The sequence below is a fragment of the Apostichopus japonicus genome, chromosome 4 (genome assembly GCF_037975245.1).
Source record: "Apostichopus japonicus isolate 1M-3 chromosome 4, ASM3797524v1, whole genome shotgun sequence".
Lineage (NCBI taxonomy): Eukaryota > Metazoa > Echinodermata > Holothuroidea > Aspidochirotida > Stichopodidae > Apostichopus > Apostichopus japonicus.
In genome coordinates, this window is record NC_092564.1 from 9,793,147 (window position 1) to 9,819,524 (window position 26,378).

General features: G+C 38.4%; 2 protein-coding genes and 1 non-coding gene across 5 annotated transcripts; 2 read left to right on the top strand and 1 right to left on the bottom strand.

The window, feature by feature from the left end:
• The first annotated feature begins 2,080 nt into the window (after window positions 1–2,080).
• LOC139966392 (dihydrofolate reductase-like) lies at window positions 2,081–14,159 on the top strand. 2 transcript variants are annotated; one of them, XM_071969334.1, is made up of 6 exons: window positions 2,081–2,511; window positions 8,950–9,031; window positions 9,488–9,658; window positions 10,389–10,515; window positions 11,897–12,009; window positions 13,932–14,159. In XM_071969334.1, the coding sequence occupies exons 1-6, from the start codon at window positions 2,457–2,459 to the stop codon at window positions 14,017–14,019; spliced, it is 636 nt and encodes a 211-aa protein (XP_071825435.1). In that variant the 5' UTR covers window positions 2,081–2,456; the 3' UTR covers window positions 14,020–14,159. The 2 variants fall into 2 exon arrangements, with proteins under 2 accessions (XP_071825435.1, XP_071825434.1); XM_071969333.1 differs by having other exon boundaries at window positions 2,085–2,511; window positions 9,485–9,658.
• A 1,376-nt stretch (window positions 14,160–15,535) lies between these two features.
• On the bottom strand, window positions 15,536–15,605 carry Trnaq-uug (transfer RNA glutamine (anticodon UUG)). The gene has a single exon. It is a non-coding gene; the product is annotated as a tRNA-Gln (tRNA).
• Window positions 15,606–16,633: 1,028 nt separating this feature from the next.
• Window positions 16,634–24,567, top strand: LOC139966390 (dnaJ homolog subfamily A member 1-like). 2 transcript variants are annotated; one of them, XM_071969332.1, is made up of 6 exons: window positions 16,634–16,924; window positions 17,769–17,942; window positions 18,462–18,741; window positions 19,809–20,036; window positions 21,790–22,020; window positions 22,685–24,567. In XM_071969332.1, the coding sequence occupies exons 2-6, from the start codon at window positions 17,811–17,813 to the stop codon at window positions 23,014–23,016; spliced, it is 1,203 nt and encodes a 400-aa protein (XP_071825433.1). In that variant the 5' UTR covers window positions 16,634–16,924; window positions 17,769–17,810; the 3' UTR covers window positions 23,017–24,567. The 2 variants fall into 2 exon arrangements, with proteins under 2 accessions (XP_071825433.1, XP_071825432.1); XM_071969331.1 differs by having other exon boundaries at window positions 16,637–16,944.
• Window positions 24,568–26,378: the final 1,811 nt, after the last annotated feature.

Sequence of the window (26,378 nt, forward strand, 5' to 3'; positions counted from 1 at the left end):
AATAAATGTGGTGAACAAGAACTCTACCAAATATCTTTGATAAATTTAATAATGAGGTGTTATATACTGGCGGCGACACACATCCCAGGGATATCTGAAAGTCTCTAGGATAACTATGACAACAATTGTCAGTCAGTTTTGCATGAAAGGGTGTGAAGACTCGCGCAAAAAGAAACGTCTAATGCCGGTAATCTGATCTAGTTTCGAATGAGGTGTAACAGAAGTGTCAGACACCACCATCAATCCCAGAAAATACACACAGCTTGCTACCGTCGGTAATTAGACATATAGTGTACAGTCAGTACATACAGCTGCGGTCAATACCCACAGCACAGTGTACAAACGATACAACAATGGACATGTCAGGTCCAGCTAAAGATAACAAGGTATCATGTTTCATTACTGTCTGCATTTTGTAGCGACACAAACAAAACGTCACTTGCAAGCAACGGAAAGTTAACTTTTTCAGATGGCCGCACGCGGTTTGGGGCGAGTCTTCAATGCCTTTAACCACCATGCAGCAGTCACCTTGTATGTGTCATTGTTCTAAACACTATATCTTTGTATACTATACTAAACGAGGAGAAAATAAAGACAGTAAGCCTTCAGGTATGAAATTTTACTGATAATATAAAAGATATAAATATAAAAGAAAATTGTTCAATTGCCCAGTTGGAATGAAGTGAACAATTGAACATTTTGCAGAATAATGTTGAATTGACGAGATATACGATAAGTTGTCAATTAAACATTTTGCAGAAAATTGTTTCATTACTCAGTTAAAGCAACTGAGCAATCCAACATTTTCTAATTTTTGATAAGATATTATCTTGTTATCTAAACATTTTACTGAAAAAATGTCAACTTATTGGGCAAAGTTTTTCTTTATGTTGATGGCACTTTAAAGCTTCCGTAGTATCATGACAATGTAGTTTTGTTGCTATGTGAGCCTGAAGTTTTCGTCACTTGTAAACAAACCTCTTTACTCAGTAGCAAACAATTTTCGTACGCTGCTCCTGCATGGGAGGCCTGATGTCATGGGGTCTAAAATTGCCTCAATTTAGCCAAATGTTTGCACAACGTGTAGGCTACTTACTTCCATTTATGCTCCTCAACATGCATGCTACAAAAAAACGTATACAAGATCATTATTGATAAAATATTTTAAAAAGATGATCTCCAGCGATAACACTCGGCGGATTGGTTTAGACTTTGATAGGAGTATGCAGCTCTATAGCTTTATTGTACTGCTTCTTACAATAGTTCGGATATAGGGTTTGGACGTAGTACTTGGATATCAAAGTTAATATTAGGGTTAATACTTATGAATTTGTTCCTCGGTTGACAACGTAGTAACTTGTTCAGTGGCACTTTGTTAATTCAGAATTTATGTAAAGAGGACACTGAAAAGGGGATAAAAAGAGAACGTTCTCTTTTTGATGTACATCACCATTGTTTAGATAATTTGATCTTTTTTCATCAATATTCAAATATAATAAATTATTTTCTGCACAAAACGATTCACAGGATGTTATACTAGATAACCCAAAGATTCATAGGAAGTATCATATATAATATAAAAATATTATCTTTTTTTAATTGAAAATAAATTGGGGAAATGGAGCAGAATTCCTGGTGGTGGACTTTGAGGGTCAATGATTTCATTACAGGTTTTCAGTTGCCGGAGACTCCTATGAAAATAAGGGACTTGCTCAAATTAGTATGTGGGGTTCTAAAAGTAAAATATTGATGTATTCATTTTGCAGAACTGAATTTCTCTGCTGACCTTGCTTCAAGGCCTCAGCGCCGCCAGTTTGGATCACTAAACCGATAGCAATTTATATCCCAGCCTGCCCCTGTCCAGATACATATGTAGTAGGCCTATTTGAAGCAATTTAAACACTGAGTGATCCGCCCCATCCCCCCCTCCCCTATTAATATTAAAATTGTAAGCGTCTACTGGTTTTTTCTTCAAGATTATTTATGATAAAGAACAAACAGAAATGTATTGACAATCGATCGTTCAATAGTAACATTATAGCTTTGCACATGGCAATTATTATATGTAAATGTTATGCTCAACCCAAATCAGGCTATTACCTTAACTTCAGACAAGTATGCGTGAAGATATAAAGACAATCTTCGAATTCATGTTGGAGAAAGTTTCAGGATGGATTATTATTTGGTCTTGGTATAGTATGATTTCCATCAGTTTTACATCAGTGCAAATCCCGCATAGAGCTGTTGACTAACTGCAATCAATGCAAGATTTATTCCCATAATTGACTTGTGGAATACGTTTTAAGGGCATACAACGTGTTAGTGTGTTTTCCGCTGGATTATATATTACCATATACCAGCCGATATCTTTTTGGGCGTATCGCCTATACAGATTAGTTTTAAATAGCTTATTCCTTTTTGCAATTACCTGATTTGCCAGAAAGAACAAGCACAAGATGGAGAACAACGATCAGTTTAAAAGACTGGAATGTAAAACACCAAGCAGATTAGGTAAGCTGTCGGTTATTCAGACTATAAGACACGCCTTTATAGACTGATGTAGAACACTTGCATCGATATATTAACCATAGGCCTATATACAGCCATGTTTCATGCTGTTGTACAACTGGGTGATTGTGTAATGCATTACGCTTGGTATGACAATTTAATATTTAATTTTCATATACAGACTTCTGGGAAGTCAATCGTACAGGGTACATGCATAGCGGGCAGCCTAAGTGTCCGCCTCAAACAACCGTCCAAATCTTCAACAGCTTGTATCAGCCTTTCACTTCTTTCTAATGAAAAATAATGCTGAGCAGTTCCGTTACAGAGATGAGTTTTTGCGAGATGGATTCCTAAGAAACTAGGATATATATATATATATATACCTTCTGCTCTATTTTCAATGTAGTTGAGAAGTTGCAACTTCGTTGACGGGAGGTGCGATCAGCAGTGATAATGAGAATTATGGCTGAGAAAGTCAAGTAATCAAATCGTTAGGGCTCCCTGGTCGTCGTCGGATGGGGACAGTGGCGGCGGAACCGGGGGGGCTTGGGGGGGCTCAGCCCCCCAATGAAAAAGTTGAGGGGGCAAATGCATGATAAGCCCCCCCCCCCCAATATTTACCAAGGCTCCGAAACGTGCATCTGCCCATTTTTTTAATGCATACTTGTCGATCTGTCCGATGCACACGTATACTATATAGGTGTAATAATTAAATATGATAATTGATTGTCTGTATCATGCCTCATCGAATATTATTGTTTTAAATAAGAGGGTAATAAGCTAAACGCTACACTCATCAACATTTGCGATTACACTACGAGTACACGCAAGGCGTGGAACATGGCTTTATATGTTTAAACGCAATCAATTATTAAACGAACAAAAACACAATATTAGCATTTCACCTGTACTGTATAGGGTACATGCATTCATGACATGATGACAGTGCTAGGTCATAGAAATTTGTTGGCAACTGCACATGGTTTTGGAATTACCCATTTGTTGACATTAAGAAATGCTTTCTGTTTTTTCTTTTACATTTAATTTAGGGGCGTCGAAGCCGGTACGGGCAGGTCCGGCGAACGCCGGACCAATATTCACGACGCAAAAAAAAAGAAAAGTAGGACTAAAAAATGGGGAAAAAAAATCTCGGAGGTATATGTTTCAATAATTTTCAATAATGATGACGGCAAGTAGGCTAAATGTGACTACTCTGGCATGGCAGGGGTCTTGTTTTCAAGCTCGGGAAGTGCCATTTCCTGCAATCTGGGTGGCATATTTTCAAAATTTTCTCCATTACGCTACGCGACAACTATGGTGGCGCGTAGCGTAGTTTGACCTACCAAACGTCCCCCCGATAATTATGATAGTTGGCCACACTCTGAACCGCCGTACCAATCAAAAATAGCTTCCGACGCCCTTGTAATTATTGCATTTAATTGCAAGTAGTAATTTACTACACTCAAAAACGTCTTTGCTAGTACACGTCGAGTAATAGCTACTCTCTTAAAACACCATCGAATATACAAATTACAATGTTTTTACAGATTTTTACGTGCAATCTGATAAATTGCAGGCTTGAGACCCATGTTTTAGGGCTAGGTATTCGCAGCATAAAACACTCGGGAAGTGCCGTTTCCGGCCATCTGGGGGGTTTGAAAAACCCAAAATTTTCTTGTACGCTCCGCGCCAACCGATGGTGGCGCTCCGCTTAGATAGTCTCCACATATTAGCCCCCAATAATTTTCCCGTTCCGCCGCGCCTGGATGGGGACGTTATAAGTTGGCGGTCCCGAGAGCAATAACGAGTGCGACAATTACTCGCATGTCACGTTATTCTTTTGACTCTCATCCCAAGGAGAAGACTTGGTACCAGTTTGTGAAACAGCAACGATTTAAGGAGGGGGGGGGGGGGAGTACTATACTCGTGCCCAGTTAATTGTGATTTTGTTTTGTACAAATGGAGTGACACAAATGATGCACGGTGGTGGCACATTTGTCTGCATGGGGTATACACCTCCCCCACCCCTCCAAGCCTGGCTATGGGCGGTTGTCTTGGATCAATTGTCAATAGGATCAATAAGCTGTGTTTGATTTGTACTGTAAAAAAACGTGTAGAGGGCAGTGTCAAATATTTCAAGTTCATGAATTTTTACTGACAAGTGAAACAGTTTAATATAATTATTTACGAGTCAAATGCATTGTCATGTATTTCCAACGGACAGTTTTAAATTCACGTTCATACAACAGTTCGTGTATATTGCAGTATCTGAAATAGTGTAGAAGTATATAAGCCGATAGGCCCTATACTCATTTATGACTATACCTGGTTCATGTAACATTGATATGCATGTGTATATGATCAACATCGTTATAGTAAGACTATAAATGAATTGTATTTTGACACCAAATCCATGCTGTGAACTGCAGTGGGGTAGTGAACTATATAGGGCTGGAATGTTCACCTCTTCTGAAAGTTGCATAGGCTATGTATCAAAGACTATAAATAGCTGCAGTAGGCTACATGGAATTGACAATTAAAATTCAATTATCGAACAACCGAGCAACTCCGATTTGTCTCGTGATACGACAATGGCATTGCACTTGATAATGCTGATGAGGATAGGCCTGCATTGATATTCTGAAAACTCTCTTGAGATATGAACAGGATATCCACCAAGGATTGAAAGGATATCTTCCCATCGAACATTCAGTTTCTAGGTCTTACAATATTGTTTAGATCGGATGAATTTCTATATTATTAATTGATATTCCAAATAGATATCCACGATATGGTACTGGAATAGCCACACGTGTCATATATAGCGTCCAAGGGCGGCGGAAGGACTTTTAATCTGGGGGGGGCACCGACATTTAAGGGCACTTTGCAGAAATTCGATAACTCTTATTGTATTATCTTATTTGCGTATACACATCACTCCATGAACGCCCCCCCCCCCCTCAAGGAAAATATGCATATTAGCACTGCAATATCCAATGTGCAAATTGGGAAACAATTATAATTATAAGGAACAAGTTTTCTTTTGAGACAAAATGAGGTGAAATCATGCTAGTTGCTAATGTAGGAATATTCCAAATTAGAGTTTATTTCTTGTCAATATCTTAACAATTTTTTTTTCCATTCGCAATAGCTTTGAGTTTGACCCACAGAAATTCATTAAAAGTCAGGGGCGTATAGCCAGGATTTGCAAAGTTGTATGCATGACTATCTGAGCGGAGCGCCACCATCGGTTGGCGCGGAGCGTATAAGAAAATTTTTGGTTTTACAAACCCCTCAGATGGCTGGAAACGGCCCTTCCCGAGTGTTCATTTTGGTTCCCTGGCCTCTTGCTAACTTGAGACACCTCAATTTTTATGTAGAAAAAGGGCACATTTTTAACCTGAGGAAAAGTGGGGGGGCACGTGCCCCCTGTGCCCCCCCGGTTCCGCCGCCCTTGATAGCGTCTATAAACTGGTTAAATATGTGTTTGAATTTACGATACTAATTTAGAGTGAAAACCGTTTTAAGCATCCGCCTGATGTCTTCCCCGCAGTTTAGTGTAGGCTATTCAACTCAGTGTAGTGTATGCCCGCAGTAGTGTAGTGTACCCCCGCAGTGTAGTGTATGCCCGCAGTATATATAATTCTGCAGAATTTGCTGGTATAGGATAAGATAAGGCCGTGCAACAAATAGCCGTTACCTCTTTATAACATGTTAAGTTGAAAAGCTGGACAGAGGCGCATATGATTTATCAGGCCTATCATATAGGCAACACTTGGTTAAACATGGGTATTGTACTGCGATTGAAGTTATTTATCATAATGTTGTCTTGCACGTATTCTAAACTGAAGTATATTTAAAAAAGAATCGTTGCTATGGGACATGTATTACCACTACATTTATTTTTCTCAGCACTGTCAAACCGAATTGTTGTATGTTATAGATCTAGACAGAATGCCCTGTAGCGTAACTGTATAGGTTTGCCCGGTGGGTCCCGGTTTAAGAGTGAGAGATGGGGCAAAGGCTTCATCGGCCTTTAGTGCAAGGTCATTCAAACTACTGGACTTGACACTCAAAGCTATATCAATGTAAAAAGCACAGTCCTGTCTGGTAATGCTGCTCAACTGTCAGTTGTAATCCGTGGAGTCAGAATGTTTTGAACTAACGTTTGGGCCTCCCGCAGTAGGCCCGTAATCAGAGTAACCAATTTTATATATATATTTTTTTTGGGGGGGGGGGGGATTTTTAAGTAGGGGAGGGGCACATCAACATAGGAGAATCTCCGTCACAGGGGAAGGTGTCTAATGGAAGGGGTTGAAGTTGAGAAATTTATGGTTTTCTCAGGGGCCTTAGATGCCAAATGATGCAATTTTTTTGCGCTAGACTATATACTTGAATTCCATTTTCTGTTTGTATATACAACCTTACCACTTTGTATTGAGGTAGAATTTCGGGGATTTTTTTTTGGGGGGGGGGTGCATGGCTACGTGCCGGTCTGGAAGATTATGGACCCTGGTTAATTTACCGTCTGTATCGCATATTGCTACTCAGCTGAGCTGACCGTCCTTCCAGCTACGATCTGTTTGAAAAGTCGGTCGAGGCTCATTTGTGTTCACCGTTCCCAAACTTTAATGTTAACTTATAATACGCGGCGTGCATTCCGTCTCACGAAAGGTTTCGCCGTAACACCAAAACAATTCCGCCACCCTCAAAACCTGAAACGTTCCTGTCTCCGAACATGGAGTTAAAAACCGACCTCCATGCTCCGAATAACCTTCGCAGCAGGTGTGGGTATGTTAAGATATTCGAACCGGTGCAGGAGTAATACACGTCCGCTGTGCGGGTAGCGTGATTTTTTTCCCCAGGATGGTTGTGGGTAATTACCATAAAGGAGGCGTGTCTCCCTAGCCTTTTGCGGTGAAATGATCTTGTACGGTCTTTTCACACGCGTACGTACACGGCCTAGATGTTTCCAGTGTTATATCAATTCACGTACGAACACTATGGTAAGTAACCTCTGTTGCCATAGGAGCACAATTAGAATGGCGTTATTTACCTTTCCTTTTCGAGGATATCTGCCAGTATAGCGGCACGCCTACTTTATGTTAATTACCCACAACCATCCCGGGGAAAAAAAATCACGCGTGCGGGTAAGGCTCCGAATTGCAATTCATGGGAGTAGTTTGTGGTAACCAAACAAGTGATGGCATGTTCCACTATTTGCTTAGGGGTTTTATGTTGCTGAGCTATGAAAAGTGTAAAACTCAATTATGGGTACAAAATATTATACAAGATGGTTTAATACAAAATCTGCAAATGGAATTAATAAACAGCTGTTGAAATAATGGACGGACACAAATTCACATCATTTTTTGCTTGAAAGTAAAATTTCTTGTTTAACTATTTAGAACAAGTAGGCAAATTCCCAATAACTCCCTCCATCAACATTGATTGTGCGGAAAACGCAACAGAAGTCACAGACGAACTGTCCTAAACAAGGGCGTAGGAACCGGGGGGCTGAAAAGTATGGAGGGGCGGAAGTATCATTCCGCCCCCCCCCCCCGCTTCGCAAGTCAGAAAACCCCTTTTTCATTTCCAAATGAGAAAAAAATCTCATTTGGAGCACAAAAATGCATCTAAGGCCAGGTGAAAATGCAAAATTATATACAAAAGGGAGTGGGAGGGTTGAAGTGTGCTATATTGCACCAAATTGCATCTGAGGCCACCTGGAAATGCAAAAAAATTCCAAAGGGGGAGGGGGACACTCCCTCCCCTTAGCCCCCTCCCCCAGGCCGGCCATCAGTCTTCAGCCCCCCCCCCACACTCAAAATTACCTTCCTACGCCACTGGTCCTAAATGTTGGACGTTTCCAAATCATATGAGATACACGTGAATGTAACAGAATATAGAATATTATTCATATTCTGTAATAGTCTTCTTTGAGGTATTTGCGTTGGGTATTAGTTAATATTAGTCAAACGTTTGTAGCATGTTGTGCGGACTTACCAATACAGTTGTTTACTTGCAAAAACAGGTACTATGGGAACAAAAGATAGATGAAGATCCTGCAAAATCTTACAAAGCCTGTCATTGGTTACAGAAATTTACAAGCCTACATGTTATCCAATCAGCTTGCGTTTTATATCAATTTATATCAATGGAAAGGGCATTTTGTCCTCTAACGTAATCCGAGAGTAAGAAATATTGACTTTTCTTTTCAATGTGGAAAATCCTGCTTTGAAAAGAAAAGAAAAACCCAATTGATGAGCTGATTATAATATGTTATGGTATCGAAAGAAAAGAATTGATGATAATTGCAAACATGACAAAATGTCACATAGGTGGATTTGGAGACTTTCGTCGATAACGGTTTTCGAGCGTATTGGTTACATTATTCTATAACTGTCGTATGGTACATACTAATTTAAATTCGTTTTGCAGAAGTACTTAAGATGAACCTGATGGTTGCGGTAGGCCAAAATATGGAAATTGGACTGAATGGAAGGTTGCCATGGAGTTTACCGTAAGTATGAATATTCATAAACAAAGCACTTGTACTGACAGTATGAACTGTTTCTAACTTTCTTTTCTGATAGAAATACGATATGCATATTACTGTCCATATACTGTCAATATACCTGCGCATGCGCTTTAAAGCGGGACATGAAAAGTATAATAATAATAATAATACATAATTTTTATATAGCGCCAAACAAACTATGAAATAATTCTCTTAGCGCTTAACATAATAATAACAATTATAACATATATGCTTTGGTGAAAAGATACGTTTTGAGACCTGATTTGAAACCGTTCACAGTATTGCACATTTTTACATGTTCTGGAAGTGAGTTCCACAGGCACGTTTCACTGGTTGCGAACGTTCTCTAGCCGTAAGTCTGTGAAAGTATATATATATACATAGTTTTAAAGTTGATAAAGAACGGAAGTTGTTTTTTGCTATTTCGTTCGACAGTAGTGAATATGCAACATTCAAAAAGATGGTGAAAGGGAGCCCTCTCCCACCAGTGGGGAAGAAGAACGTTATTCTGTCTGGACGGAATACATGGATATCTCGCACAATGAGTAGAGAACATTTCGTGAATCCACTGTGGGATCTGATTAACATTGTTATAAGCCGAACACTTACGTGAGTCTTTTCCAAATGTCCTAGCATTATATCTATTATATCTAAAAAAACATCATATGTTGAGTCATGCACCAGTTGTGCTCTAGCAATACTATATGGAAAGTGTATAGTCGCAATCTTTTACAGTAGCCAAAGCTAAGGCCGGAGCCAAATGTACATTGTAAAATGTTGGTTGAGGTCCTTTCAGCATTTCTGCCTGTGGAGTAGCCACAGGGAGTGGGCTTATGTCCCAAAATATGATATGGCCCCTAGAAATTGTCAGAAAAATGTTTTTATTGTGTGTATAAAATAGGTTATCCTCCCCCTAGAAAGTATACCCCCCCCCCCCCCCACACCCACACACACTAAGAAAAGACGTCCAGGTATACGGCCCTGCAAGTTACTGCTCACGTTCCTCAAAACATAGTGCCCATGCAGGCTGCCCGACTATAGAATTCCTTCTCATATATTGGTACTATTCCTATACAATGTTAACTTTTTTAGAGGGTTTCACCCACCCCTACCACTCTCGATTAGTATGGTGGTTCGGACGGTATAACGGTAACCGCCCGATCCGCGGAAAACACACAGTTATAAGAAATTAACGCATGGTAAATGATGTAACGGATCCCTATAGGTTTGTATGGAGAGACAAAATTAAGTCAACAAACTTTCCAAAGTCAATGTCTTTCTTTACAATTTTTCATGATTTACCGTAAACTTGTTTCCTGTTTTTTTAATTTTTTTTTAGAGAAGTCCCCAAAGGAGCTGATTATGTATTCTCGTCTCTTGATTCAGCACTCGAGTTTCTCTCTCAACCTGAACAGCTTATCCAAATTCACGAAGTGTGGATCGGAGGGGGGCATGGTTTGTACAAGGTAGGCCTATTATGTATATATGACTGTCAGATCGAAATATAGCATAGCCATTGGCGGCGCTACGGGGAAGGGGGGGGGGGAACATGAGGGACATTCCACCAGAATTTCCAGTCCCCCTGTTTTCCCCAACCAGATCTGGTACTTATCCAAAATATATATTAGCTAGGCTAATCGTTTGTGTTAGAAACAGCTTCCATATGCAATGCATTAATGTGAAAAATGATGGCAACGCTTGTGTCTAAGTCATTTCACTTGTAGAAAAATTCCCTAAGAGGAGGGTTTAATGAGTATCAACCCTTCCCCTTAGACCCTCCCCCATATCAGTGTTATATTTTCCCCAAAATAAATATTCCTTGCCCCTAGTTGCCCCCCCCCCCAGATTGCATAGGTGGGTGCCGCTACTGAGCATGATAGATTTACTGATCGGTGCAAGCGCGTCCGCGAGGGGGGGGGGGGTTGGGGAGGGGAAGGAGAGAAGCAGGCTCGTATAGACAGGAATTCTGAGCACAAATAACGTTTCCTGTAACTTGTTTTTGTACACATGATGGCGGCTGAGATGTACGGGGGGGGGGGGGCATGTCCGGCCTGGTTACGGGCTTGCTAGTTCAAGGAGGGAGGCACTTCCACCTCCCTTTCCACCTCTCTCTCTCCACTTCCACTTCTCTCTCTCTAATAGGCTCTAATTCAAATTGAATATATCTTTAATTTGATTTCGTTTCATACCAATTAAAGATACCATCAAACAAATAAAGAGGTTCTTTAATTTTTATAAAAGATAGTTTTACTCTCTCTTCGATCATTGTGATATTTATGTATATGCATTGTGACGTATCAATTTTCAGCATTTCGTAAATATTATTAGTTCTTATCCACCAATTATATTGATAAAAATAGTAAATTTGCCACACTTGTATGTGACACAAGAAGTCTTAGAGCATTATTTCTTCTTCAAGAAAAGATAAATCACTGGGCGGCCCGAGCTACCTCCCAAAATGGTACATTAAATGGTATTTCGGAGACTTTTGATGAACCAGTTATACTACATCTTTACTAGAAATGTATAAAAAACAGTTTGTAGCAAAATATGTTACAGAGATGTTTAAATAGTTTACACCAGAACTTTGAAGTAAAGGTTGTACATATAAATGTAGCCAATGTAATGATATAGTCTTCTATGTAGTGCCTCAGAAGTTTGATCACTGCCTTAATTGGAGACCAAATTTCTTCACTCATGTGCGATCAATTGTCAACTCATTAAGTACGTATAATGATGCATTGTCTATACTAACTATACTTGCCTCCAACGAAGACAAATTAATGATTGTTCTTTCCGGATATTATGCTTATGTTTTGTCATAAACTTTGTTTTCGATATTTTCAGGCTGGCTTGAAATCTCAAGTTTTTCATCGTCTTTACCTGACTAGAGTTTACGGTGATTTTGAACATGATGCCACGTTTCCTGCGATCGATCTATCTAAATATTGCTCGGTCAGGTAATGTAAACTCATTGTCCAAAGATCTACCTCGAAAAGGAGATCACTTAAGTGATGAACTTAAATGAAGAATAATTCTGAGGGCCTTTGTCAGTGGGGATTGATATGGGGTAGGGTAGGACCTAGCTGTCAGTAGGGAGAAAAAAATATTGTCCGTCTAACAAGGGCGGCGGAACCGGGGGGCACAGGGGGCACGTGCCCCCCCCCCCACTTTTCCTTAGGTTAAAAATGTGCCCTTTTTCTACATAAAAAATGAGGTGTCTCAAGTTAGCAAGAGGCCAGGGAACCAGAATGAACACTCGAGAAGAGCCGTTTCCGGCCATCTGAGGGGTTTGTAAAACCAAAAATTTTCTGGTACGCTCCGCGCCAACCGATGGTGGCGCTCCGCTCAGATAGTCATGCATATAACTTTGCAAATCCTGGCTACGCCTGTGGGTCAAACTCAAAGCTATTTCGAATGGAAAAAATTGTTAAGATATTAACAAGAAATAAACTCTAATTCAGAAGATTCCTACATTAGCAACTAGCATGATGTCACCTCATTTTGTCTCAAAAGAAAACTTGTTCCTTGTTTCCCAATTTGCACATTGGATATTGCAGTGCTAGTATGCATTTTTCCTTGGGGGGGGGGGGGGCGTTGATGGAGTGATGTGTATACGCAAATAAGATAATACAATAAGAGTTATAAAGGGTACTAAATATAAGGCTGCATCAGTCCAATCGAATTTCTGCAAAGTGCCCTTTGATGTCGGTGCCCCCCCCCCCCCAGATTAAAAGTGCTTCCGCCGCCCTTGCCGTCTAAGTTTATATTCTGGAGTAGGGGAAAGTCCATCAACTTCGAGGCTATGTTGCAACGTAGCAAACTCGAGAAGTATACTGTTTAGGGTTTTTTTTTCACTGAGGGTATAGAACGCCAAAACGGAGCTCATTAATATACATTATTCCTCTGATGGTCTCGGATAAACATCGCCTTATATGGAACCCTCTATTTTTGACAAGTGTTCAGAAAAAAAGGCAGGCGTGTAATTGTCGCACCCATTTGTTGCTCCGGGGACCGCCACTTAACGTCCCATTCATAGGACGGACAAGGTGCGCCTTAATTATAGTCCTCTCAATCCATTGTCGATCTAAAAGCAACTATAATGATGGTGGACGAAGCTGTTGAAAAGCATTAAATCAACAGGGCCCGACCCAATTCGCACTGAAGCCGCTTCATCCCCAATTCGCACATACCAATTCGCAAACCAGAAATATCAAATCCAACGGAAGATTCCGGCGTTGAACAACAACGCAAAGTTAATTGAACAGGTCAAGAGTGTCTGGTTTCGGGGTGGGTTTTTAAATCGGGGACCTCCTAATGGTTGTGAGGCGCAGTGGCGGAGCTAGGGGTATTGGTCAAGGGGGGCGAGAATGGTCTGTAGGGGCGCTGCCGACACTATCTAGCGGAGCGCTACCACGAGTTGGCGCGGAGCGTACCGAAATTTTTGAGTAAATATACTCCCTAGATCACCGGAAATGACCCTTTCCGGGCCTTGCTAATTTGCAGATAAACGAAGAATAAATAGGTGTCATCGCCAACAAAATGTGACAAATGTCAATAGGTAGATGAGAACGCAATAAAAAAGTCAATAATCGCGAATAAATAAAAAGTGGTAAAAAGCTGAAAAGGGCGCCAGCAGTCCATTTGAGTCCGTCAGGGGGGGGGGGGCATCCGCCCCCTCTGACTGTATGAATGCTCCATCACTGGTGAGGCGGATACCCCAACTTCCCTACATCACACCTTCACCCCGTCTTTCATGAATTTATAGCTACACAGGCTTTTTGCCTTATATAGATAGGCAGTTTGCTTTCACGTTTTCCTCTCTATTTGTATACAAATTACTATTACTATTTTGATCGTTTACTTCTGTTTTCTCCCATAGAGATGAAAGACTGCCAGAGGGTGTTCAGGAGGAGAACGGAATCAAATACCAATATTTTGTTTATGAAAAGAAACCCAACTCACGTTAAAGTCGAATTAAAGGAGACAAAGAGATTAATGTCTTATAAATGTCATTCTATATAGGGGTACCATCATTCCATAATTCATTAAATCATCTTATTAAATGTTCCTGCATGCAAGAATTGAGGAAATAAAACTCGAAAACCTGGTATAGTGTTTGTCTTTGAAAGAAGAAACATTGTTAAGCATGCTACATTTGTTTGCATAGTATAAATTAACCGTGATGCACCAAAACTCAATAAACATATTATGACAATCTATTTATACTGTTATAATCGTTGCATTAAATTACTATACATAGTGTTTTCACACCTTGACCTGAATAAAAAATTAATAAAATTTACAAACAAGCATAAAGAAGTCAACCTATACGCACACTGCTTTCTTTAGCATGTATATACATAAATTATATATATATATATATATATATATATATATATATATATATATATATATATATATATATATATATATATATATACAAAATTGCAAATCGTGCTTACTTGTCGATTCGACCGGGGCTTTTCAGAGCAACCAAACCAAACGCACGTTCCAAATTCGGCACAAAATTAACTGCCTATCCAAAAATGTCATTTACCTCATCTACTGCAATATTTGTAACTTACAATACATTGGAGAGTCAAAAAAACACTCTTAGAATGAGAATGACACAGCATAGATCGGCGATCAAAACAAAAAAGATCTACCAACCTGTTGCAAATCACTTCAATCTCCAAAATCATTCAATTGAGAATTTGCGTGTTATTGCCATTGACCAGAACGATTCTTGGACAGATAAATCTATAGTCTAGGAAAGCGAAAGAAAATTTCTGGGAACTAAACCTAAAGACCACGGCACCATTCGGTTTAAACATCAGAAACGATTTGCCGTCCCAGATAAACCAAAACAATTCCTTTACAATTACGACGGAATCGGATTAAAATAATCCGACGCGGATTAAAATAATCCGAATTTCTAAAACTTCTGCTCAATTCAGAAATCAGTAGGTCGCTTTGCCTTTACAACCCTGCCGACATCTTCTCTATAAAATAGTTTCTATTCCTGCTACTCCTTGTCACTTTCGGTGATCATGCACTGAAGAAGAGCTAGTTTTGCTCGAAAGCTCTGCAAAAACCAAACATTGGCTGTTTTACTTCCAATAACTCACCTAATTCAATTATTGTATCTCACTCGAGATCCAGCCTTTCTCTAAATGCAGCATAGTTGTTTAACAGTTTTCCGTTATTCCTATATATATATATATATATATATATATAATATAGCTAAATATAGCTAAAATACTATCAACGGTGAGAGGGCTCAATACCGAAGTAGAGCATGGTATATATATTGTAATAAACGTTAAACAATTACGAGTCCATTGCTACTCGGAGATTCGGCTGGAAACTCGGAGTAGCAATGGACTTGTAACAGTTTAACGTTTATTACAATATATATATATATATAGTATTTCTATAATTGAAAAAGTAATGAGTTGGAAAATCAACAGTGAAAAAACTTCCAGCCTAAACCGGGATTCGAACCCGGGCCTCCCGCTTCAAATGCGGACACCCTAACCACTAGGCTATGGACGCTGTATATATAAACTTATCTATCGTCATATACTTTCCTTGAGTTACATATTTTACCTTTCATTCCACTGCCAAGTATTGCTGACGGAGGTCCCAGCGGACCGAATATTCCAATATATTTTCCAAAATAATTCTCCTTGTATGTCAGTTATGAGTTATATTTTATTTCTTTGCCCTTTTCTAATATATATATATATATATATATATATATATATATATATATATACATATATATATATAGGCCTATATATATATATATATATATATATATAATATAAAAGATAAACAAGCGAAAATCTTTTATATTATCAGTGTTTATCTTTTATATATCAGTATGGACCACTACTATTTTGTTATATGTATATATACACATACATATTCTACTGCTGAATAGGCTCGATCAGCTTACCCCTTCCCCGACACACAGCAGAAAGGACGAATTTGACCAAAGTAACTTTCGAAAGTAAAGTGATTCGACCGATCGCAATTTATAAACATGGCTATACATTGGGTGATATTTTTTTCGGTCGGCCCGGGCCCGGTGATATTTCGGATAGCCTACTGGCCGTTCAAAAACAATACCTCATATATCATTTCACCCTTCCCCTGGTAAGTAGTAGGACTTAGTTTAGTTTAGTTTAGTAGAAAAAAAAAGGATCAGGGACCCATAGAGAGTGAAAAAAAACTGAAGACACAAACACTCAGACCCGATTACAATGCTTAAAGTGCTTGTCCAAAGCAAGACTTACATATCTCTCGCGCCTTCCAGAATGCTAATGCCCCAATTGCACTTTTCCCCCGCGTCTCGAATGTTCTCAGTGGAAATTTCGAACTTCACTAATCATAACCAAGAGTTGGCATTTGTAACTGAGAATATTCTGGATTTACAACAATGCGCCTCCATAGACCCCATAGATATAAATATTGCTCAGATGTACTGTAACGAAGGTTTTTTACGTTGCGATGACTTCCAGCAAGAAGGTTATCTGGTTAGTACATTACCGCCATAGTTGAAGTGTATTTTACACGATGAGTAGAACTCTATGCTTCCTGAGTTCTTTGGTGAACCTTTGAACGCGATTCCATGTGGGTTTGTTAGTACAGTAACAAGTACAGTGTAACAAGCCACTCGATATAAAAATCAGCTGCGTCGCTACGATCAGAACGTACAGTAGTGATTCACGGCGTGTTACAAATTTATTTTTAAATCCTTTGTAATTCTGACTTGAACCTGAATTGTATGACGATTGCTTTAATTACTGTGGGACTTCAGCATTTTTCCGAAAAGTTATTTGTCCACCAACTAATCGACTTAAAACCGTACGTCTCTGTTTTCCGTGGTAAGCATAATTGGTAGGCCTAATGTCACTAATCATTGCAAACAGCGTTGACAAAATGAACGTTAGGATACTGAAGGCATAGCCTAACTAGCCTAGTTGATACCGGTTCTTTAGCCTGCTATCTAGCCTAACGTAATAATAGTAGTATAATTAATGATATAATCTGCGTTGAAAAACAGAGCCACAGTAGGTCATAAATCTACCATCGTTTGGTAGAAGATTATCTTTCACAGTGTATTAATAACGAAGAGTTTAGGCTAGTCCTACTAAAGTAAAGCCTAAAGGAGATGGTTAGTTTATATGTATAGCCTAGGCCTACATGCAATTTTACTGTGTGTGCCTGTTCAGGGAAGTTCCTAATTAATTTAACCTATTTTTAACTGAGTAGCTACATGCCTGTAGTTGAGTGAATGCCATTGTCCCTGCAAGGCCTAGCCTACGTTACCACAAGACATTGTGAGGATACTGAATCATCAATGTGTTAAATCAATGATGCAACATTCGTTCAGGACAATAGATCATTAAATGTAAGACTTGAATTCCATGCATTAAAGCTGCATTTTGCATTCAATTTAAAATTAAATGCACACTGCTTATATGAAAACTGAAATCCAGATATGGACTTTTAACCAGTTAATTTATACTCAAACTATAAAGTGTCCTAAATACTGCCTGTTGCAATTAAGCTTTGTGTTCATAACCTCATTTTTTTCTCGATGGTGCATACAAATGAATGATGGTTTTTTCTTAGATTTCTGATAATCACACAAAAGCACTGCCAAGGCCCTATTTCTTATTTTCTATGTATTCTCTTCTTTCTATAGCTCCTTTGTTCTAAACAAGTAATCAGACACTGAGAGGTTATAATGGTAAAAGAGACAAAGTATTATGACACCCTTGGGGTGGCACCCAATGCCACAGAGGTAGAGATGAAGAAAGCCTACAGGAAATTGGCCATGAAGTTCCACCCAGACAAGAACCCAGAGGATCCTGAGAAGGTAAATGTTGTGTTAAAGGGATGTTCCAGTTGCTGAATATTCGATTGATTTGTAAAAATGTTGGAAATTTTCTGCACCTTTGTGAGATAACCACACCGTCAGACTCAGAGCATTTTGTATGGCAAAAAGATATGTATTTGTAAAATTTGGCAACAGTGGTATGAATGATGTCATCACAGCAATTCAGCTGAACACATTTTTTGTTTTCTTTATAGCATTTAACTCAGTTATTCACATTGGAATATAATATTTCTACTACAAAGTTGTGATTTGATGAAATGCTAAATACAAAAACATTGACAGCTGAGCAAACATTCCAATTGCATCACACTCAAGTATAAATCAACATGAAGACTAAAAGATTTATTAAGATTTATTTGGTTACCCCCTAAGGCTTGCAAATATGACATATTAATGTTTATGATTTATTCCAGTTTTGTTAATTCAATGATACCATTGTCTTTATATTTTGCTAACTTCTGCTTATTTCTTGTATTATGAATATTTTTCCGTCCCTAGTTCAAAGAAATCAGCCAAGCATACGAAGTCCTATCCGATAAAAAGAAAAGAGAAATTTACGACAGAGGTGGAGAGCAAGCGATTAAAGAGGATGCATCTGGCGGTGGCTTTCACAATCCTATGGACATCTTTGACATGTTCTTTGGGACTTCCTCGAGGCGCAGGCAGCAGAGAAGTAAAGACGTCATTCATCAGCTTAGCGTTACACTTGAACAGCTTTACAACGGAGCAGTAAAGAAACTGGCATTACAAAAGAATGTTTTATGTGAAAAATGTGAAGGTAAGTTTGAGTAATTTTAAAGCCAAGTTAAGGATGAATGTGAAGGCATGCCCTAAACAGGTAGAGGTGTCACCAGGGTTGTAGACTGGCATAATCAAAAGAATGCTGTATTACAGTTTTGAAGGGGCGAGAACGATAGTCCTGTGCAGTAACACACACAGTACTTTGGTTGCTCTTACCCATTAATCCATCCCCATGATCCATTATTGTAACATAAGGTGTGGTAGGGCTCCCAACATTGTGGTGCAGGGTGGGTTATTCCTCCTTCCCTTCCTCTCCATTGTAATTTGCACAGTAATGATTTTCATTTTGGCAGTACTTGAATTTCAGCATTAAATCTTAAACCTGTGTGTGTGTGTAGATGGAGGACGGGTTTGGGTGAGGATGGGGGGGGGGGAGGATGGAATATCTAGTTGCGTCTTGTAAATGTGGTAACTTTATCCACACCAATAGTGCCATTTGCTGGATATATAAATTCCATTCCATTCATCTGGTTAGAGCTGTTTCACATTTAATGTAAATTACCCTGTGTCCTTCTTAGACTCAAAGCAAACATTCTCAATAAGTCCAAGGCTGACATCACTTGCATGGTAGATGTGCAAACTTTTAATGTAAAGCACGGAGCAGAAATTGCCACAAGCAGCAAGTAAGAAAGACAATAATCCACTGACCCAGTGACCCACTGTACCATTGATGATAAACAAGTATAGGCTGGCTCTTCTGTTAAATGCACAAAATCATTCAAAATCAAAAACTTCTTTTTCCCAATTTGTATTTTTCACTTTAGCTGTTTTTGAAATGTCAGGAAGCCAATTTGCAATCCTTTGCGTGTGTTGCTTAGGATTAATTTTCTGCATCATAAAACTGTACAGTTTGAAAGAGTTGGTTAGTGGATAGATGTTGGTATATTTTGATGCTACATGCATAAAATCCATCCAGGAGAGACCCAGCAAGTGCATCATCATTGGGTTGAATGGGTTCTTATGTCACTGAAGTTCCATTTGTTATTAGATTTTCTTCACAATGAATTCATCTCTTCTACTTTTTTTTCACGCACTCTGTTGCAGGACGAGGTGGGAAGAAAGGTGCAGTCGAAAAATGCGACAAGTGCAGGGGTACAGGAGTGACGGTGCAAATGAGGCCGATAGGTCCAGGGATGGTGCAACAAATTCAGAGCCCATGCAATACGTGCAATGGGCAGGGCGAGAAAATCAATGCAAAAGACCGGTGTAAGACATGTGTCGGGAAGAAAGTAATAAAGGAAAGGAAGATCCTTGAAATCCATATCGAGAAAGGTAAGAGATCTTTTTTTCCTGTTTGTTAGTTGGTTAAAACTTGTATTTTTGACATGTGGGAAAGTACCAAAAACTTGATAAAATGGAGAGAGAATACCAGCATACTGAACCCAGGTTTGAGTCTGACTGTTCTTCTTATGAAAACATCGTATTTGTCTGGTTTCGGACCATGAATTTGCATCCCCCATTGTAGCTTAATAAGAGGTAAAACCCTGAAAATTAATATTTTTAGCAGAAAGAGAAACCAATGCCATGAACTTTCAACTTTCTTATTCAGGTATTGTTATTATTAGGTCGTGAATAAGAAGGAAAAAAAGAACAACTTTCAAAATAATTTATGAACACCTTGAAAAGCTAGCTGGCAAGTTACTGTTACAGTAACAACGTCGGTTCTGCTGTAATGTATCAGAGTCATTAAACTTTGAATGAAGACGATTTAGCGATCAAGGTCCTTAGTCTGCACGCTTTCTGTCCATTTGTTGGTATTGAAAGCTATCTTTTCTCTACCTACCATGAACTAATGCTTTCTTTCATTCAAGCATGCTCCTTCAATTTTTAGCTCATACCAGCATGCTGGTGTGAGCTATTGTTACAGTGCGGCATCTATCACTCTATCACTCTATCCGTCAACAATTGGTAAAACCGCTCCCATTCGCACAGTGTTTGATGGAATTTCATGAAACTTGGACACAAGGACCATTGGGTATAGGGCCATCAGAGATGGTCCAAAATTTGGGGTCAAAGGTCATCTGTGGGCCGTAATGGGCCATTTTGTGGAAATACGCAAAATGCTTCTTCTCCTACAGATTCCATGGTACAATGTTGAGGGTTTGTCACGATAGTACTATGGTAGTTTTACCTTCAGGGTGTTCATGAATTTGAGATCAAAGATCAACTAGGGGTCTTTTGTGGCCCGGGCCGCGGCCTTATATTTTCAAATTGCTCCTGTTCGTACAGTGTATGGCCAATTATAATGAAACTTGGTCACAATGTTCCTCGGGATGAGAGTTAGGAGGGGTGTTCGGAAAATTGAGGTCAAAGGTCATTTAGGGGGTCATCGGGGGTCATTCTTTGTAATATTTTCAAATATCTCTATCTCCTCAAGATTTTGATGGATCATATTCAAAGTTGAACTGATGATTGTTGGATTGTTTATGAATAAGGTGATGCCTAAAAATTTTTGGTCAAAAGTTAATTAATTACAATTAATCCCCATTGTTTAAAAAAATCTGAGCCTTCACTTTTTGCCAAAGCTCCTTTAATTTGTCTCCCAGTGTCTGCAGTGTTTGTTTACATTTGTGGTTAAGCTCTGCACAGGCTGTTAGTGGAATTAAAGCAGGACTGGGAGTTGTTATTAACTGTTGAACTGTAAGCATGAGAGCCCTATAGCCAATCAGCACTTGCCGATTCTTAGAAGTCTTTGAGCCTGAGGTATATAGGCAGCTTGTGAAGTTTTGACTTATAGGGAGTGCTTGTTATGTCTGCTAAGGTAGAGGGGAGAAAGTTTAATAGGGTAGGTCAGTGGTATTGTTTGAGAGAGTGGGTAAAATAGGATTTAAAGGGGAAAATAGGAATTATAGCCAGTGGTGTGGCCTGGATTCTGCTAACGGAGGGGGGGGGGGGTATCCCTCACGGGCCCAAAAATTGGTTTTGTGGGCCCTACATTTTTCAGCTCGAAAAGGTATGAGCTTCTGCACCATTGGTGCTCTAGTTATTACAAACATTTGTGCTGACTGTTTCTCCATATCCACAGGAATGGCTGATGGAGAAAAAATTGTTTTCAGTGGAGAAGGTGACCAAGAGCCTGGCTTAGAGACCGGTGATGTCATCATCGTCTTAGATGAGAAGGAGCACGATCAATTCCAGAGGCGGGGTGACGACCTCATCTGCAATGTGACCTTACAACTGGTTGAGAGTCTCTGCGGATTTCAGAAAACAATCAAAACGCTAGACGATCGAGAATTGTTAATCTCAACCCACCCAGGTAGGAAGATGAAAATTTGTTTACTTTGTTAATAATGTTAAAGTGAATAATGTGATACGCTTCAGTTTTAACCAACATTATGATGGATTGTGATATTATGATAAGTTTTGTCCTGGGCGATACTCTCAGAACAAGTGTAATCAGTCAGCCACCCTAACAACTAACTCCTGCAAGAATCTGCTTTTTGGTAGCACTAGTTTGTAATAAAGGAAGGCAATTGCCAATCGGTGATCATAGTGGTTATATTCCATACAATACAAGCTTGTGGTAACCCAGCTTCATGCAGTAATAGTGAATAATAACCAAGAAGTTGAGATCTTCATGTTCTATAAGAAGCTCCAAAGTTGTTCACTGATTGCTAGAGTTAGGTCTGCTGTTCACAAGGAAACTGTTATGATGGACTGATGGCTTGATTAGAAAAAATCCACTAAACAAGGCATTGTTGTATTGATGCAAACAGCAAAGTAATAATAGTAGTATGGAGTGTACCGTACAGTGTTGTGTAGGCATAGTTACATTGCAAAGATGTGGAATGTCACAACATGTGTGGAACTGTTCATAATGTGGCATCTGGGTAGTGAACTTTACAGGAATACTGTCCTACTTGCTTTTTTAGTCTTCAACATTGGAAAATATCTTCTTTACCCTTCAAAACTTTTAATAGGAGAAATTATAAAACACGAGGACATAAAGGTGGTATCGAACGAAGGAATGCCGTTGTTGAAAGACAGCTTGGCAAGAGGACGTCTGATCGTCCACTTCGAGGTCAAATTTCCCGAAAAAGACTCTTTAGATCCAGACAAGCTACACTTATTAGAGAGCATCCTACCACCTAGGGAAGAGTGTATGATACCAGACGACGTGGAAGAAGTCGCCCTGGAGGATTACACTCGACGTCACGAAGGCAAGCAAGGGAGAGGAGCCAATCACATCCACAACTATGACGAGGACGATGACATGGAAGGGCATAGAGGGATGCAGTGTCAAACACATTGATGGATGTACCATATATAACATACTGTGATGGCCTGTATTATACATATAGCACATTCAGTTACATGTCTGTAGTTTTATTTAACTGATCTTTGGATAGACGAGGGCTGGGCTGGGCTGGGCTGGGCTGGGCTGGGAAGGGTAGCTCGTCAGTAGGTTATAAAGGACAGGGGTGGGCAGGGTGTTCAACCAGTAGGTTATATAAGGAAGGGGAAGGACAGGGCAGCTGGCCAGTAGGTTGTGGAGGGGAGGGGGAAAGCCATTGCGACTCACACTGAGAGTGTTAAAGCAGAAGGGTTTATTGTTATCCTTAACTGGGGCTTTTGTTAAACTGAACTATTCTGGGTTTACCTGTTAATAGAGAAATACAAGTATTGAATTATTGTTCTTTATATGACTTCATAGAAAACAACAAGATTTCATAGAAACAACAAGAAAACAACAAGAAAACAACAAGAAAACAACAAGAAAACAACAAGAAAACAACAAGAAAACAACAAGAAAACAACAAGAAAACAACAATTTGACGAAATGAAAGGGTTGTAAATATAACTTCCCAATTTGGAAACATTTGCTCATGTCGATGAGAGTGCTATGCATAATAACATGTGCTGTATTTATATATATTGCTTGCTGATTCTGTCTTCTTTGGAGGAGGTTCTATTACCCAGAAAGTAACTACAAGTGATTAATTAACCCTTTTGGTTGGACCTTCAACCTCTCTCAAGGAATCATTGTGGTTGTGACACAATGATCTATGTCCAAAAAAAGAATGTATTAATTAGAGGGAATGTTGTATTTGTATAAACATACATACAAATAATTTAAAATTTAAAATGTTTTGGGGGTTATATGGTCTGTCAGCAAAGTTTGCTTTTTTAAATGTATTAAAGGATGACTAAAGTTTAGTCTTGATATGTACTAGTCCAATAATAAAGAAAAAGTTTAAATGCTTGGAAACTTTCTATAGCTTTTTCAGTTTTGGGGATATTTAGCTTCCAAAATTGGCTAAAACTCTGGAACTCCTTTAAAGTTAAGTTAATGATGACATTGGCTCTTTTCTCAATTTCTTGTTCGATAAATTCTAATCAAACAACCGAAACATGTTCTTTTATCTTCATATGAACAACAGAACAACCTTGCATGTCATTCAATACCATTTGTCCATGACAAATTTGTAATGCATTGTAAATGTCTTATTTGAGGCCCTACAATGTTTGACTATTGAGTTATGCATCTGAGGATCTGACCTAATGGGCTTTGCCTTTGTGTTAGACTTAGTAGTCCAGTCACTTAAATCGATGAGCCTTAAAATATTTTAAAGGATCATTCCTCAAACGTTCTTTTAAAGGTCTGCAACAAATCAAAATGAATTCTGTGCCCCAAGTCATCCTCTTATGGTTTAAAGGTAACGTCCATGTGTAGTGCTGTTTGTAGTTAGCATAAAACCAATCACAGCACTGAACTACAATAGTGCGTATAGTGTCTATCTCAGCTACTGAAGAGTTTCAAATATTTATCGAAGATTGCTTGAGACAGCAATTTAGTACAATAGTTTACTTCTGTCGTAATTTTTCAGTCTTTTTCCTTTCAAGTATTTTCATTGTTAATTTTGCAAACCATATCTTTAAAAGTTTGCTCTTGACTTTTTTTCCTTTAACCTACTTTTTTGCATTTTGGACACTTCTTGCACTGTAGCAGCAAACCAGTGGAAGTACCAATGACAATTGCAAAGGACACATATTAATAATTTGAAAGAAATCTTGAAAGAAAGTTGTTGTAGTCAAGATCACTTTAAGTAGTGAAGTGTTAATAATAATAAATTACATTTATATAGTGCTTAATACAGCATTTCAAAGCGCTTTACAAAGTAGGAAAGAGACAAAGGTAACAAAGGAAAAAAGGAAACTAGGAATCAAACAGAAACGTTTTAAGTTGTCTCTTGAAATACAAAGGGAGGGAGAGTCAAAGTGTTGCTATGATGATGGTGTGTTCCTCTAATAGAGCAGTTAGAACAAACAGTTTTATGAGGCTTTACTGTCTAACATATTGCAAGCTGCAGTGTTAACTGAAGCTTCAGACTCTATTGCAAAGAGAAGAAATGGATTTTGTGTCATTCTCATTATATGATATTCATAATACTGAGAGTGGCCTGGAATGCCTTTTCATTTGACCTTGCTGTGTGTGCAAAAACGTCAACTATAAATGTATTTAGTTTTCTTGGTGTTGTAATAGTTTTATAATGCTTCACCGTAGGTAGATGACATGCAATGTGGTCACATCATATATATATATATATATATATATATATATATATATATATATATATATATATATATATATATATATATATATATAAATATATATATATATATATATATATATATATATTAGATATATATATATATATATATATATTAGATATATATATATATATATTAGATATATATATATATATATATAAGATTAGAGACAACGTCATTATTAAGGACTTACAATGGCTAATTGCATAACAAATACATTGAAACGTTCCCTTTGACCATCCAAACAAAAGTGAAACTGGTGGAAAACAAGAGATAACCTTGTGTAGATTTAATTTGAAATAAAACAGCAATATCATTACTTGTTTCAAACATTATTTTTCACAATTTCATTGACAAATTTCCTTTATTTTGAGTTTAGAGAACAAAATTTTGTTCTTTAAGTTACAAAAAGAGATTTAGGTAAGACTTTGTTGCTAGAATTTTATAAATTTAGTCCTACAAATTGCCATTGCAATGTTTGTCTTCTTCACATTTTAATAGCATGCTTTGAATGAGAGTTTGTAATCAAGACCTATCCTGCCAATTTGAACACTTTGTGGTAAAGTTTTGCAAAGTATTTCAATATCAAATATATTTCTCATATGTTTGTACAAGATTAATACAAAAATAACATTACAGTAGGAAGGTTACTATATGGAGGACACTAGAAAAACAGCAAAGCTGTTATCTCAGCTATAGTGACCAAGTAGAAATATAAAACAATGAAACACTTAAAAGAAAAGTCCAGGTCAAAATTTCTTTTTGATATGTTCAAGAGGAACATAATCTGAGCATTCTGGTGAAATTTGCATTCAATTCCTATGTAATGTTTTGAGATGTGGACAGATGAAGTTGCCATCTTTTGTACCAAAAGTGAACTTGGAGCAAACTGGTGTGACGTCATATTCGCACACTGATAAATTATGTTTTGTTTTCCTTTATAATTTACTTCTAATTTTATACTCCACATTTGGATGCATCTATAATGTTAATGTACCATAGGTATTGGTATTTTATAAACTTCACATCCCCCATAGACAACCCTATCCAATCCAAGGTCAA

Excerpts from the sequence above, each read along its gene's own strand:
- LOC139966392 (XM_071969333.1), top strand. The coding sequence starts at position 2,457 with ATGGAGAACAACGATCAGTTTAAAAGACTGGAATGTAAAACACCAAGC. Across the intron at positions 9,032-9,484 it reads AGGTTGCCATGGAGTTTACC|TAGTGAATATGCAACATTCA; the intron begins GTAAGTATGAAT and ends TTCGTTCGACAG. Across the intron at positions 10,516-11,896 it reads GGGGGCATGGTTTGTACAAG|GCTGGCTTGAAATCTCAAGT; the intron begins GTAGGCCTATTA and ends CGATATTTTCAG.
- LOC139966390 (XM_071969332.1), top strand. The coding sequence starts at position 17,811 with ATGGTAAAAGAGACAAAGTATTATGACACCCTTGGGGTGGCACCCAAT. Across the intron at positions 17,943-18,461 it reads ACCCAGAGGATCCTGAGAAG|TTCAAAGAAATCAGCCAAGC; the intron begins GTAAATGTTGTG and ends TTCCGTCCCTAG. Across the intron at positions 20,037-21,789 it reads TGAAATCCATATCGAGAAAG|GAATGGCTGATGGAGAAAAA; the intron begins GTAAGAGATCTT and ends CCATATCCACAG.